Below are 17,466 nucleotides of genomic sequence, written 5' to 3' on the forward strand. Positions count from 1 at the left end.
AAAGATTGTTCATTGTGTTTTTGTACAGTTGTGTCCAGTCTCTTTCTTTCTTTCTCATGGACTCGGTTACTAAGAGAACTCAGAATTACTTCGTAATAAATATCTTAATCGAATCCCCTGTTATTCAGCAGACTTGTCTTGTTGTTCTAAGAGAAATCAGCTTAACCTGAAAATACCACAGGATTAACTCGAGCCTTTAACTCATTTGCTGAATACTCACTTGGCATAAAAAAAAAGTATCAGATTTAATCCCAATTCTTAGAAATGTAGAGAGTTCCAATGGTATTGTTCCTTGTCATGAGAGATGTTCCAAACCAACACTGATTGTGTAGACTTAAGCTATGTATTACCATTACGTCTACATTCATGGAAATTTATAGAAGATATATAAATCATGTTTGTTGTTTATATATTGTTACTTGTTTTTATTTTGTCAGAAAGAATATTTCCTGTTATCCCTATTAAGCTGATATTTCTCTTTTTTTTTGTGAAAGATAAAAAAACGTATTAAAACGATTCTTTTAGTGTAGGATCATTACATTGTTAGTATCTTTGCCTTATAATTTTAGAAGCCTTGCAAAGGAGGTGTTTATGTTTTAAGATTAAATAAAGTTTTGTTTGACTAATTTTTTATTGTAATACACATGGCTGTTATGCAGTAAGAAAGGTAAAAGTTTTCGAAGTTTTAAAAGCAACCAGTAATTATGAAATGTCAAAGGTAAAGAAATTTTGAATTATATAATTTTAAAAAAGAGTGGATCTTAAAAGATTATATTCATGCAGTATTGAAATTCTTTTTTTGATATCCTCGTTATGTTTCATTTTTCATATTTGTTTTTAATATGCTACAAGTTTTGGAGATTTTTTTGGATTCTTTACAGCTAGAAAGCAGGTCAACCACTCTTCAACAACACTTAGGTGATTTAAAACAAAGGTAAGAGACCGAGGCTAGTTCCAGTTTACCGGCCTTCTTGACATCTATTCTCTAAAGTGATGTCAACTGTAGATTTATTTTAATTTAATTTATACTATTATTGGCTTTTAAATACTTAATATAACCCTTTTTAATCATCAAAAAGTATAGTTACTTAATATACTTACTATTATTATCTATCTATCAAACTGATTTTTAAAAAATAATAGTTGCACTAACAAAGTAAAATCTGTTCTTCTTCTGTTTCCTAATAGTAATTATAAAAATAATAACTTAGTGTTCCTACTTCACTACAAAGTAAACATTTAAGTTGGTTGTAGTATGTTTGACTATGAGTTTTGTTCCAAAACCATTGTTTGTTGTTAAATATTGTTACACTATTAAGTATAGTATGCAAATGTGTATCTTCCTTTTATCAAAATTTGTATTATTGTAACAATTATATTTAAACTGATACTTTTGAAATTAGCATTCTTATTATCGATTTAAAAATATATTGTGGCACTGTATTTCATTTAAAAAAAAAGAGAGTAATCATTATTCAGAAGCTTTGTATTTTTGTAATAGTTTTGTTACTGCTTGTGTTACGTTTGAACAAGAAACCAGTATTATTATGTGATTTTGCAAAGTAGGAAGAAAAAAGAAATTTTGAGAAATTGTTTTGAAAATGAATGAATAATATGTGATTACTGATAGACTTATGCATATCTTAAGAAGATAATTAGCTGTTATGACCATCACATGATACTTGTTGAACTTGTGTGATTCATTAACAATAGAATTTTAAAACATTTTATCCAATGTATAGATTGTATTATACCGCCTGTGTGCTCTGGTGTAGTGCCTTTAGATTAATACGTATAGTTTGCTAAGTGCCTAAGTTTAAAATATTTAGCCTCATGTGTAACTTCAAGTGTGTACTTTATTTTGCATAAGATGGGCTTATATCATAGTATCTATATTCATTCAATAAAACTGATTTTATATTGACCAGTTTTAGTTAGATATATTGTTCTATTTTAGGTTTAATCAGGCTTGTTTTGCATGCAACTTGGGTTTTTTTACTTAATTTAAATCCTTTTCTACTGATTATATTTGTATAACCAAAAAAACTCAATCTCCCTCTCTTTTTTTCCCTCAGTATCGTTTGAATAGTCTTCCTAGTCATCACAATGCTATGTGTGCATGCCAGATCATCAAATTTTTTTTTACTCTGTTTTTGTATATCTCAGCTTTTTTCTAGTTTTTTTAAGGTTGTATTGGATTTTAAACTTGGTTATTACTTTATTAAAATTTTTTCTGTTTACATTTTCACTCATATGTAATTTTACTGATTTTATGACTTTTATTATCCTTACTCTATTTGGAAGTTTATTATAATATTTAATTTTTTCAACACAAAAGAATATGAAAAAATATTATGTTAGATGGCATCCTATGTTGATATGACAAAAAAATTTATGTAATTAATGTGTTATGATAATTGTTTATATTCATAATCGTTACTATATTTGAACAAACAAAAAGGAACAAATGAATGCAAATTGTAAAAAAGAATAAGAATAAATTAAGTATTTTATATTAAATAAGCTATATTATTTGTATCATTTATATGAACTTGAAGATAGGATATAAGTATTAGAATATACACTAATGAACTTTGGCATTACTAATGTGCTTATTAAAAAAAATTTCATGAGTCTTGAAAAGAGTTTAGAAAATGTGTAAGATATGTAAAATGTTGAATATGTATTGATTTTTATCATTCAATGTTTGCAGCATTTCAGGGATTAAATCCTGTCAGGTCAAGTGATCATAAATTTTCTTTTGATGTGAAACTTGGACAAAAATATTTATTTAATAATAAATTCACTTGAATGTAATCCTAGAAATTATAAGACAGAAAAAAAAGAAGTTATGATCAGTGAAAGCAATCATATAAACATATTACAAAATGTACTTATGCTTTATATGAGAATATGTTGACATGTAGAATAGCTTCATGTACTTTTGAAGACAACACTGTTATTACATTCATTTTGGTTTTATTGAAGAGAGGTTCTAATTCAACTGCTTCACTAGACATTGTTTTTTATGAGTGAAAATTTTCAAATATCTTGGTTAACTGACAGAAGTAATGTTTGCAGCAAAACCTCAATTCATGTATAAATAAGTAAATGTACGTAACTTTATTTTTCTTTCCATGCTGCTTGATGTAACCAAACTTGGCACATGGTAAGAACGACCCTTAATGACCACGCTGTAATTAGCTGGTGGTGGTGGTGGTGGCTAGGTTTAGTTTTAATATTGGTATTAGGTGATCCAATGTTGACTTGTATATATAACTGGCTTTTGTCTTAACTTCTCCTAGGAAAATAAAACAGACTTGTTTTTCTGCTGTGGTTTGTTTTCTGTCTCTTCTTTGTATTTCTATGTTCTGTAACATGGAAATAATACTATAAGGAAGTTTCAAACAGTTAAAAAAAAACTGAAATAAATATGTCTGTCAAGTTCAGTTTCACTATTTTAATTTATTTTGTATCATTAAAACAGTCAAATTGTTAATCTATAAACAATTATGTTTTTCAAAGGAGATCTAAAGTAATAACTAAAAAACTGTGTATTATAATTTTATCTTTCTTTTTATGTTTATCTTAAAATATCTTTTTCATGATTTAATCAACAGAACCCAAAGATGTTATAATTAGAAGTTCACTTTGTTATATCTTTATAAAAATAAACTTTTATTCTATGCCAAGTGAAATATTAAAAAAAAAGTCTAAAGTTTATAGATATAAGATACTAATGCTGTATTCATTATACAAACATTTATTTGTATGTGTTTAACCAAACTAAATGGAGACCTTTTACTAAAATCATGGTTCTACAGAAGAGAATACTAAAGATTTCTTATTAATTTTTATTTTTTTTATATATAATGCAGAAATATATGTAAAACGTTATCTACAAAAGCAATTCTTTCTTGTGAATCTTTATTTGTAATCTCACCATATATATATATATATATATATATATATTATTATTATTAAAGCAGCATACAATTAAATCCAAACGATAGTGATATGTGCTTGTAATATTATAGTACAGTACTAATCAAATATAAATGGCTTAGTGTGGTATTTTTATACCCTCGCAAAACAGGTAGTAGTGCTCTAACCAAGATCAGTGACAAGACAGTTTTGGTTTCATCAAAGTGGCTGCAGTTTTCTGACTAACATACATCATAGGATATCATTATATGAAGGGCCGCTGTCTAATATTAATCTATAGGTGAATTGCCTTTTCACATTGTGGCATATTTAGTAGTGTCATACAGCAGTATTCCAATCGCTAACAAACATAGTGAGGCATTATTGGGATATGATTTTCATTTGTACTTTAACTACAACTAAACTGTACAGCATTGTTGAAATGAATAGCCATACGACTAAAACCAGATCATAATTTAATGTTTTTACACCAGAAATTACAGCATTGTAATAATCGTAATTTTCTTGGCAGATTTATTAGTGCTCTGGCTGAAGGCAGACCATGCCCTTGATGACATATTGATCAAGGTCATGGAAGAGTTGCTAAGATCAACTTATAGTATGTTTTGATCTTTTATCATATATTAAATGGGAGAGTAATTGATACAGTAAGTGCAATCTCATACCGTGTAACAAAACACTGAATTATTTATGATTTATCCAACATTTAATGATTTGTTGTTTAGTGTTTAGAAATTTGAAAATCGATCCATTCTTGATAGCAAAGCATTAGGAGTTAAAGAGAGCAATCTTAATATAAACTCAAAAGATTTGAGTGTTTTTTAACAATGGACTGTTATTAAATAACACCAATATCCATTGAGTTAATGTTAAATCTTATCTGATAGATCTTTGTGTTTATCAATGTATGACATAATAATTGCTATGATTACAGAATTGCTAACTAACATAGTTGTATAATCACTTGTTATCCTATGCAAATAAATGGTTTATCGAAAAATATAATTTGTTTCTTTTGTATGTTTAATTGAATCAATTCTAGTTCCATCATCACCTGTGTTCTGTTGATTAAGGATGTAATTATATACATTAGGAGACCAAAAAACAACATTAGCTGTATTTATTACTTCAAATTTTCATGTAGCAGAGGAAAAGCAAAATTACCTGTAAAACTCAAACCAAAACATGTTCATATCATGCAACAAGTCATTGAATTAGTTAATGTCATACATAGCTTTAAATGCAGTTAAGTCTTTGTAAAAATTTCACATTAACTGAACCGTTTTTGGTTTATTTTCAGTACATAAACCTGAATATTTTACAGCTTTAATAGTTTTCCTATAATAGAAATTATATGATCGATAAGAATATTGACCAATCACTCAAGAGTTACCACACTGCAAATTTAAGAAATTTAATTACCCACATTATAAAGAATACATTTACTGGCAGAAAGGAAATATCCTCAATGCACATATAAGCTCTCCAAGTTTTCCTCAGAAGTCCTTTAGCTACAGAGTTGAAAAAGGTTCTAGTTTAGAATACAAAGTATTTGTTTGTTTTTTATACCAAGTGTTGTTGGTCAGTCTTGTCAGTTTATTTGTTGTAACACAAACAGTAAAACTAAATTACTTTTACTATTTCAAGTTCTATATTAGATACGTGTCTTTATAGAAAAAGTTTACTCCAATTTTCAGAGAATTAAAGGAGTTATAAATTATCAAGTTGTGATGAATTATAATTTGTTAGATGTAAAATACTTAGGAAAATTTAAAAAAACATACTAAGAAAATTGGGTATACAGAGTCTTTTGTGATTGAATACTCTTAAAAAATAAAATTAACTTGTAGTCGAACATGTATAAGGTTAAGTTGATTGTTTTAAAAACTAAATGATTTTTTATCCTTCTCTTAAAATGATCCATTATGAACCAAGTTTTAATATTGGAATTTCTTTGCACACTTCTTTGGAAATATCATTGTCAAAGTAGTTTTAAAATTGTTTAAAATATTTTGAGAAATGAGGTGTATTTCAGTATAAATTGTTTTGAAGAAAATTGAGCAAATGAAATAGATTGGTAATTAGATTGGCATATTACACATTATAATATTATATAGTTTATTTTATTCCAGTTAATACAGCTCTGATATAATTTAACTTCCATTACTGGAGTTTCAAATCTAACATATAAATTGATGGGAAATTAGAACTTTCAATATTTAAAGTTTTATCAGACACTTGCATATTAAGCCTCATTGAATCAGACTAATCTTGACTTTTCTTTGGATTGCTTTTATGCAAACTATCTATGGACTGAGTAAATATTTGGCATTCTGGTAAATTTAAGCACTGAATAAACCTGCTCAAACAGATACAAATGTATAGGAAAGATGTACATGTGAGCATTATTATCAAAATATACATACAAATGCATGTTTGTATTTTGTGTTGGTAAGCTTAGTGAAAGTGGTCTTTGTCAAATTGTATGTAATGGCCATACTTAGGCAGATTTCTCAATTTCACTAATGTTTTTCTTCTATTCATTCTTCCCTTAGTTTGTCTCCAAGAAGAATTAAATGCATGTGTATTAGTAGTAGTAGTAGTCGTAATGTCTATTTTTTCAGTTTCTCTCAGGCTAAATTTTTGTGGCCCAGATTTTGTTGAAGTCTGGGTTCAGTTTTGTTTGGGGATTTAAGTACTGCATACCTCACTCTGCTGTAGTAAATATTTCACATTTAAAAAGAATTCTAATTTGCAACATACATGATAAATCCAGCCAACGTCATGTGTTGATTAAACTTTAGGTGTTACTTTCTATGGCAGGGTTCAGTTTTAACCAGACTGCCTGCAATTTAAGTGTTAGTTTTATTGTATCCTACATTACCTTGTGCATATGAAACTACATTATGGGTTTCACATGGAACAAAATTGCCTCTGGATACCTTTGATTCAGTTTTGTGATATGGTTCCTGAGAGCAGTTTGACATTTTCAAGAACATTAATTTCTGCCAATGAAGCCATAATGTGTAGTAGAGTTTCATCTTCACCTTTCCAACTTTTAGTCTGCTGATCACGTGTATTTAGTCTTGTAGTATTACCAACATCAACAACCTATTTTATAATACACATTACTCCTTTCTTTCCATCTAACCAGTTCATTCTGTCTCAAACATAATAATGCAATAGTTCTCACTGCTAGGTGATCAGCTCTTATTGTCAACATCATCTTGCTTCTTAAGAATGAAGTTATGTCAACTTCACACCATATCTTGCCTCTTTCATTCAGTGCACCTATAACAAATTACTACATTTATCCAAATATTAGATTTGTAAACTTTTCATGGTTGCATAGGTTAGGCAACTGTGATCTTGGTCTTAGAGCACCACAGTTTTGATAAACTGAATCTGTGGATGGAGAAATATGGTAAAATAAGTGTACAAATATTGAATTTTTAAGAAACAATCAGCTTCGTATGGTGTTTTAATGAAATTATTTTTTGATTTTTAAAAATTTCTTAAAATACAAACTAAATCATAAAATCAATCAAAGAAGCAAATGTAGAAATGGATAAAATAACTTACTTTTATCACGACTCAAAGTATTAGACATTTAAGTGAAGTTTCAGAAATGAAAGAAACATATAATAGCTGTAGAGTTAAATCACAATAGGAGTAGAGCTACTTCTACATCAGGTTTACTCTGTTTGACTGGAAGATGTTTGGAATTTGTACCCATGTATATGTGCCTTTTTATTTAATGTGGCTACTGTATCTCCTGAAAACTTTTTGCAGTGAATGAGGGTAGCCTCTTGCATACACGTTGTAAAAGACGACACTATGTGGTTTAATGTCGTAGCTAACATGAAAAACACTGATATACGTAAATTATTTCGTATGCATGATGTCTGTACATCTATAACTAAACAATTTGAAAACTGAAGATTAACAATTTTCCTGGTATTTCACTGTTTGGATCACTTCTAAAGAAACTACTTTCCTGTAACTCCTAAGCCTTGAATGGCTGTGGTGATGCAACTGATTTTACACAGTATGCTATCCTTTAACATTATTCAGACAGTGCAGCTTTTTCATGCAACAAAGAATATTCTGATCCTTTCTCCTTCACTCTCCTTTATGGGCTTTCCAGAACCAGATCACTATTTGTTGTTAACTCTTGTCAAGCATCTCTGTTCAAACACAGCAAAATTCATGATGTTAGTGTAAAAATAATTGACTTAGTAAATATTGCTCATTGAAGATTTCCAAAAATAATAATGAAAGTTTTGGTTGTAGTTGTAGACAAAATAAAAAAAAAGATAGAAAATAACTTATTTTGTAATGAACATTTTGGGCCTTAACCATTCAACGGGATTATATCAAATTTTTATTATAATAGAAAAATAAAAACTAAATCTCTAGTTATTCTAAATATAATTTGTAGTCTGGTAAGTTTACTTGTTTAATGAAAAATATTTAATATTACCTTCCATTTTCATGTTTGATTCATATGGCTTTGCTCAGGAAATATTAAGCTCATTTCTGTGCATATTAGAGTGAATCCACTTTACAGACTGCTAAAATAAAATACTTGTAGCAAAGTACTAGAAAATATTTTATTGCATGAAAATAAATCTATCAAATTTATAGGGAGAAATGAGAAAGCATATATTTTCCGCTTTCACTAGCCATCTCTAATTAAAATAAATTGCTTTCTGGGGCTGAGCTCCAAATCCTTTCTGTAGCTAGCAATGCTCTTCATTAAAATATGGCTGTGAAGTAATTTCTTTTTGCAAAGTGAATAAACTAATCACTTGAAAAAAAAAGAGAAATTTATTAACAGATAATCTGTCAAAACTTAGAGCCTAAGTTAAATTTAATAACTATCAATATTTAATGATATCTACTACTGATCCATAAAACGGTTTTCTAATAAAATAGAAGTATTATAGTAATGAAATTACATGATCCATAAGACATTGTTCTAATGATTTGGAAGTATTATAAAAATGAAATTACATGAACCATAAGACATTGTTCTAATGATTTGGAAGTATTATAGTAATGAAATTACATGATCCATAAAACAGTTTTTAATAAAATGGAAGCATTATAATTATGAACATACATGATCCATAAAACATTGCTCTAATGAAATAGGAGAATTATAATAATGAATTTATGTATTCGTTGGATATTATAGACAATATAGTTTTTTTATAGGTAAATGAATGTTGCATATAAATGGAGATAATTTGTCACAGAATAGCACATTATTGCATGTACTAATGTCATACCCTAAATAATGTTCTAAGTAGGTAGAAAACTGATTATTAACTTACTACAAACTGATTGGAAGAATAAGTTAAGAGAAAACTGATAAAATTCAGGCATATTTTGAAAAGGAAATTAAGAACTATATAATATAAAAATGACATTGCTAAATAACTAATCTTTTTACCACACATAATACCTTTTGAAAAATTACATTGCTCCAGGCCATAGTGAACTGTGAATCCAAGAATTCATTGTTTGCATCCCATATGTGAAAAACTGCATTCTTCACTTTGGGGGCCATTGGTGCAATATAACAGTAACAGTCAGATCCTACCATTCTGTTAAACAGGTGTAACCCAAAAGTTGGCAGTGAGTTCTGTTGACTAGCTACCATCCTCAAAGACTATAAGTTCATGGCAATGTACAGATGGCCAATGAATGGCTTTGTGAAAAAATTAAGCAAATAAACAAACTGAAGAACACAACTGCCATTAACACTTCATCCTAATGCAGACTACTGAACACTAAACATACCTGATGTATAAAGATGTAACTTATATGTATAATGATACAAAATAAGAGAGTTTTTACACTTAGTTAGTGGTGCTGTAAGACTTTATGGAATAGGTTTTCATAAGTATTACTATCTTTTGTCAGTGGATATATTAGCTTATTCTGGTATACATGTATGTATTTAGTGATAATATTAAATCATTAATCATGCCTTAAACTTAGGTGTGAAACAATAAGACATTTTTTTTTATTTTTGACTTGTTCATATCTGTGCTTGTTGCACACTTTGATCTGAATATTTTTCTATTCTTTTGTTAATGTTTATCTTTTTTCAAGGGAATTTAAACTCATACATGAGTTTGGTAGTGAATGCAAATCTCTTAAGAAGAACCTGGAGTCAACTCAATCTCTATTAGATGGGCAAGAAAACAGTACAATAAAAAAGGGTCAAGAGGTAATAAATTGCATGTAGAAATACACAAGATTTAAAACATTCAAAATGTTATATATTATTTCTTGGACGTTTGTAATAATATAAGTATGTTTTAACTTTCCTGCATCCCAGAAAACTTGTAAAACTGTATGAAGGTATTTTTTTTATTTTAGTGACATTAAAACCTATATATTCAGCATAATAAACAGATGTTATGCGTGTGTGTCTATATAAATATATGTAAGTACAATATGATTGTATATATATATATATATATTATTATTCACGTTGTAAAATGGAAGATACTATAGTGGTCAGGATGGGGGGGTTATATTCTTGGACTATGAGTCATGATATCTCTGTTGAAAGAGCATTGGGCTCAGAATATTAGTGTGAGTGAAAGGTCTTGGTCAGGACAGATTTCGTAACATCCTGATAGTACAATATTATTGAAATCCAACTTGTGGTCATTTCACCCCTGAGTCCCGTCTGAGAGGAGTAGATGATGAATCAGGTCTGTGTACATTCTTGTTTAGCCTGGTGTGTTATGTGAGCTAGTGACAGCATTGCTGCTGGTCTGGAGAGTACATTCCACATTTGTGTTGGTAGTTAAAGAATGTTATAATGCTGATGGCTTGAGAGTGATCCTTACTGTAGCAGAGCTAATATGTAATGGTCAGAATTAAGAGTTGTCTTTTTGAGATTTGAATAGTGGTACTTCAAATGGTGAAAGCATCAATCTCAAAGCACTAAGATAGGAGTCCCTGTTAGGGCAAATTGCTTTTCATCTATTTGTGGTCAGTATGGCCACTTTAAGTACTCTCTCCAAAGTTCATATAGAATGATATTTTTCACACTTCAAGTTACAACTTGTGTGTTTGTATTAGAATGAGATAAATGTGGATAGTATGTTATTGATGTACATTTTAAGTACCAGGAAACAGAAAGTTTGGGATCTTGCTCTTGGCATAGTTTCAGAAAAAAACACATCTGTTAATCTTTAGAAAAACAACTAGGCTAAATTAAATTGATGACTAAGTAAGTACAATGTTTCATCTCCAGCTAGTAGCAGCTAAAGAAGACAAAACATATCTTCAGAACTGCAGGTTTATGTTGCAGAATGTAGAACAACAAAAAGAACAACTAAAAAACAAAATTATGGAGCTTCAGCTGTTTTTAGCAAGATCACAAGCTAATGAAAAAGTTGAAGGTGAGAATTATGGATGCAATTATGCCAAACCTAATATTTCAAACATTTGTGTGTTTGAGAATATATGCTGCTAGTACACACTTCACTGTACTTGTGAACTAATTGTATACTAATTTAAACAATAGTGTGTATGTAATGAGTTGCCAATAAAGAGCTTGCATACATCAACTGGTATACATAGGTTCATTAGTTTATCAGCTGTTTTGCATATTCAGTTAGTTGTAGCATTTTATTGTAAGATTATTGTAAAGACATAATAATATATAATCTTGAATATATCGCTTAGGCTATGCAATTGAACAGTTTAAAAATTGCCATTTGATTTAAGTTTATGCAAATAATGATGAGAAAATCCAAAACATCAAGTGTAATTTGATGTTAGTTACTGTAGTTATTCTGACCAGCTGTTGGTTTATAGCATTAAACAACTTGCTGCTTGATAAATATTGACAACCTACATTGTTCAAAAATAGGCAGAAGTTATATGCAAATCACCATGAAAATCAATAAAACTAACAAAGGGAAACCTATTGTAGCTGGTTTAAAGTTTCGTTTCTTTGAGGTTTCTATGTAAATTGAACATGTAACATTTCATTCTAGGTTTATATAAAAACTTTTTCTTAAGCTTATGATACCTTATAATTTTTAATATTTCTATATTACAGACATGCAGTATAAACAAATTAAAGAAGATAAAGAGGCTCTGCAAATACAGGTAGCACTTTATGGATGTTTAGTTATTTTTGATATTCATATAGATCCATATGATTTTTTTTTCTTGATGTCTGAAATAGAAGCATCTACCTAAGCTTCAATCATATGACTATGACTTCAAGTATTATACACAATCAGAAGAATGATCTGTTTCAGAATGAGAAAAATTAACTTCACTGCAAATGCTTACTCAGTTCTAGAAAGTGGTGCTGATAACTGAAGGAATGTATTACGTTTTAATGTGGGATATTTTAAAAGCTAAGACAACTAAAGGCAGGGAACATCAAAAAGTATTAAAAGTAATGGGACAAAGAAAAGTATTGTTTATTTAAGGCATCATGGGAAATGGTTTTAAATGCCCTCCTGTAGTTTTTTTTTGTTCTTTTGGAGTCACTGACCATTACACTGTAACTAGTGTCAAGTATTGGGGAATGTGGGGGGCATTGAAAGAGTTCTTAACTGTTCAACTCCCAAGTGGCTCAGCAGTAGGTTTGCAGGCATATAGCATTAAAATAGAGTATTGATACCTGTGATGGTTAGAGCACAAATATCCCATTGTGTAGCCTTGTACTTAACAACAACTAATCCAAACTTAAACTTAACTGTTCTATCACATTAATTAACTTGTTCTCATGGCTTCAAAGTCCCTGGTCATAAAGATATTGCTAAAAGCTTTAGTAACCTACATATCAAAATGAGCATTTCTAAGATCAAAAATATTATTTGACCTAAATAATCTCATTAATAGTTAACTATATCTTGATCAAAACACGACAAATTAGATAACTATAGACAATTTTGGATGTTCTTCTTAGGTGAGTAAAACTGTTATTAAACCAGTCTATCTTCCATAGTTCATGTTGCATACAGTTCCAATGTTAGTGGATGGTAAAAAAAATAGTAGAATTCCAATTCACATGTTTCCATCGGGATATATTGTAAGAAAGGTGATCCCTAAATTACAAACATAAACTCTGTATCTCATTAATGTTTCGTGAAAATTATTTTATATATTCTCATATAATTCATAACAACAACTTATGAAATACGAATATTCAACCATGGATTAATAGAAACAGAATTTACATAATTAGCAATTATTTTTAATGTATTGATTAATTATTTGGAATTTTTGAAGATATTTCACACAGGTACACCACCTGTTGATAATAAAGTTTGTTTAATTAATAAATTGCTAAGAAGGGCATTCTTATATCATATGCTGTATCTCTTCACAAATATAACCTGTGAAAAAACATGATAAAATACAGGTCATTTTGTACTTTGTTGTATTCATAATGGTTACATAGATATGAACAAGTGAAATTAAATTATTTACTGTTTAATTTTCCACATACTTCATGATTCTTGATGATCTTTGGCAGATAAAAATTGTATCTATGTCCTTAAACACCTTAAAAAATTTATAAATAAGGAACCCTTTCTTTTTCACTTGTTAATTAAAAAGTTGTTATTTTTTTCCTTACTAGAGGAATACATTAAAAGGACAAATGTAATAATTGTTCTTATATTACCCCTCTGCAAGAGTTACCACAAAAAAGTGCTTACATTTGAAAATCCAAAATGTATGTGCATATGTGTGTGTGTATTGTTAAAATTATTTAAGAAATTTCATTTTGCACACTTTATCCAGTTATTTTTTGTTTATCTCACTCAAGAGATTGAATAAAATGCCTGTTATGGCATTTATACATAGGTTAAAGATTTATATTTATTAAAAGTTGCTACAAATTGTTTTAAGTAAATTAAAATAAATTGCTGTTATATTATGTAGGTGTGATACTTACACAGAGAGTTTAATTTTGTATGTGCAAATGTGCTTTTACAAACTTTTTTCTTATTACTGGTGTGTACAGATTGAGTTTTTGAACTCTGTAATTGTGGATATGCAGACGAAAAATGATGAACTGAGATCTAGAGTAAAAAGTCGTAGAGACTGGAAAAATGCTTGAAAGTGAGATTTGAGCTTGTAAGTGTAATATATTAAATTTTCTTATATTAATCTTAGAAGCATCAGAAAAATTACTTCTAAATATTCTAACATTGTTTTTCATTATGTTTTCACCACAAGAAAAACTAATGTATACTTCTTGCAAATAATTATAAAGTTGCTGTGTTATGATATTCCAAAGAATACTAGTTATTTTAATATTGTACTTACTATTTAGTCCACTTTTAACATTATCCTTAATTATGATCATTCAAATTAACTATAAGTATTGTAGAATTCACACTATTGTATAGTCAGATGTGGTTAAGAATTGCACTGATTGTATTGGCTTTGACTAATTAATGTACTTTGTGAACATAACAACTGTATATTAATTTTTTACCTTCTATTTTTATATTGATACTATTGAATTCTGAATTATCATTACTTAAATTTTTGTGTGATATTGTTAAAATATATTATTTTGGTTTCTCATGTATAAAGTATATAATGAATCATTTTCACAGGTGTTTGTTGAAAATTTGGTCAATAGGCATAGCCACATGTATTGTGTTTGTATTTGTTCTTGTAGCTTAACCTTAAATCTTCTTGAGTATAGAAATTTATTGAAAATGTTAGTTTTTGACTATATAAAAAATAGCAAACAAACTAAGAATGATCAATTTAGTGAATAATTTGAATTTAGGGATTAAAAAATGTAACTTATTAAATTAATGTCATAATCTAAATAATACCAACAAATTACAACTTAATTTTTGGTGTTCTGTAATTGTAATAAACATTTTTAAAAATTTACATTGTTGTGCAACAGGTTTGGCATTTTGATAGAAGACATTTCAGTATACTCTATGAACTGGGCAGTTTTTGTATTAGTGAATGTCAGTATTTGAAACGACTTATTTCAGCACAACATATAAATTTTACAGTAACCTAGCAATCTCAGAAAAAGCCCATTATCTTGCAAAACTCACATTATGTTGGAATATGATGATATTTATCATATCTTTACCAAACAATCCTAAATTTGAAAGGTCAAAAGGTCTTTGAAGACAATTCGCTTTGAAATTTATTTCAGTAATAATTTGTTTACATTTATAATCAAAGGTTTTTTATGGTTTTCTAATGTTACTATTAGTTTATTTGAATATATTCAACCTAATTAAAACCTTGAATTTATTGCATATCAGAAATGGAATGGAAACAGTGATTCTCCATGTTTGTTTTATGACATCTTTGGTCTTCATGCTACAACAAGTTTAGCAGATGTTCACATTTCTGCCACCATGCCAAACAAGACCAGGAACAGCCATACAGTGTCAGTTGTAACTTATTTGGACACTGCCAAAAGAATATGATGATAATAAAACCTTTTGCCTTATATGTTAATATCTTTTGATGTCAGTAGATATGAAAGTTTAATATGTTCTTTTTGATAAGACAAGAAGCTTACCTAGCTTTATTTTTATATACAACATTTGTGTGAGAAAAATCAAGGTAAGTATGTGTTGCAAAACTTTAATGTAACTGACACATGTATAATGAATAAAACATGTATTGTAATTTTTGTGAATTTGATTTTTTTACCCTCAATATATAAAACACTACTGACATGAAGCTAATAACTCAGGAGGAAAGGACCATTAGTTTTACTACATAAAAAAAAAGTAGGATCTATATAAACAACTGTAGACAATATCAAAAATATTTTAATTTGTATGTAAGTTTAGATTACACAATTGATAATTGATAAAAATTTTTTATAGAGGAATTATAAACAAGCTTTAGAATTTACTAAATAACGTTTGATGAAAAAACTTATTGAATGATATTCACCAATCTTAACTGGCAGCTTCAACAGACATAATTAAACAGAAAGTTTGGTTTATCTAAGTAAATATTTGTACAGGTGTCACTACTTTTGTTTTACCCATAAGTGAAGAAACAAAGGGAAAGTGACTGTTGACAAAAGTTTAAGATTGAGGGCAAGAAAAATTGACCTACAAGTGAAACCTATAAAAACCTTTAATTTCATCTTAATCCTTTACTTCCTTTATTTTTGCTCATAACTTGGCAAAATAAATCTTTTTAAACTTATATTTTTGGCAATAAACATTACCTAAAATTTTATTTATACAGTAGTCTTGATATTATCATTATTGTCCAATATAGATCCATTAACACTTAACGAATTTACATCATTTTTAATGTGGGGGAATAATTCAGACGTAATTACCAGAAATTACATGGTAAACTCCCCAATATCATCCACAAAGTGATGGATTTCTTCGTGAAACTTTTATAGATGAGTATTGAAATTCATATTGTTTTTAGTGAAATAGAAATTATTTACATATATATATATATATACATAACTTATTTTGGCTTGTGAAATCACAGTCTACTCTAAATTCTTATATAAAAAACAAACCTAGTAGTTTATTTAATGGGAATAGTGTAAAGATAAAAGCTTGTTACTATAGAAATTCATATAATTAATACTTGTAACCGTCTGTACTTGGTGAAACTCCATAATTACAGAATTTAACAAATTCAGTTTGTTGAATTTTGCACAAAGCTATAGTCAACATCACCCACAGCCAATTCTTGGGCTACTCTAATCAAATATTGAAATTAAACGTTACATTATAATTCCTCCAAGGCTGAAAAGGAAAGCATGTTCAGTGATTAGATTCGAATTCATGACCCACAATTGCACGTCTAAAAGTTCAGTAAGCTAAAATAAAACTTATTGCAAATAGGATTTATGTGTTTGTTATTTAGAGTAAAGCCACACTGGGCTACCTGCTGTGTCCACCACAGAGAACTGAACCTCAGATGTTAGCTTTGTAAGCCCGTAAATTTACTGCTGATCTACCAGGGGAACGAAAGTTATAATTTTCCTATACTGAAAATATCTTTCCAATAGGTACTTACCTCCTCTTACATAAATAACTATCCTCATTCAGTGCTGCCCTCTATACGCAAAAACATTTTTTTCGCATGCCACAAGACTCGAATCTCCCACCCATTTGGAATTGACTGATTCCAGTGCATCTAAATCATCATGCGACAACTCTCCACCATACTCTCTTGATGCCTGAGACTGCCTCTATTATATTCTACCGAACTATCATTTAAAGTTTTGACGGTTTTCAGTGGGGAGGAATGGTGGGAAGTGTGATAAGAGGTAAGTACTTATTGGAAATACATTTTCAGTATAGGAAAATGATTACTTTAGATACAGTACTGTTACGTCTCTGGTTGTTAGTTAATTTTCCGTAAAAATTCTTTCTGCTGAAACTTTAGCAACACAAGTCCTTTCTTAAATAAAGAAATATTCTTTCTCGATACAACTTTGCAATACACTAAATTTCCACAGTCGCGCTATAACAAATGCTATAATTC

General features: G+C 28.9%; 1 protein-coding gene across 7 annotated transcripts in view; it reads left to right on the forward strand.

Annotated features, from left to right (window-relative positions):
- Positions 1 to 15,594, forward strand: part of LOC106464373 (CAP-Gly domain-containing linker protein 1-like) — a 91,921-nt gene extending 76,327 nt beyond the window's left edge. Inside the window, exons 17-22 of one of the 7 annotated variants that reach the window (XM_022392060.1) lie at positions 882 to 934; positions 10,069 to 10,186; positions 11,228 to 11,375; positions 12,041 to 12,090; positions 13,967 to 14,079; positions 15,249 to 15,592. In XM_022392060.1, the coding sequence (XP_022247768.1) occupies positions 882 to 934; positions 10,069 to 10,186; positions 11,228 to 11,375; positions 12,041 to 12,090; positions 13,967 to 14,062 (465 nt within the window). In that variant the 3' untranslated portion in view covers positions 14,063 to 14,079; positions 15,249 to 15,592. Of the gene's footprint in view, positions 1 to 881; positions 935 to 2,075; positions 2,261 to 2,713; positions 4,954 to 10,068; positions 10,187 to 11,227; positions 11,376 to 12,040; positions 12,091 to 13,966; positions 14,080 to 15,248 lie in introns of those variants that run through there. The other 6 variants (XM_022392061.1, XM_022392062.1, XR_002611726.1 and 3 more) reach the window with 6 other exon arrangements.
- Positions 15,595 to 17,466: the final 1,872 nt, after the last annotated feature.

This window comes from Limulus polyphemus, unplaced genomic scaffold, assembly GCF_000517525.1.
Source record: "Limulus polyphemus unplaced genomic scaffold, Limulus_polyphemus-2.1.2 Scaffold1632, whole genome shotgun sequence".
Lineage (NCBI taxonomy): Eukaryota > Metazoa > Arthropoda > Merostomata > Xiphosura > Limulidae > Limulus > Limulus polyphemus.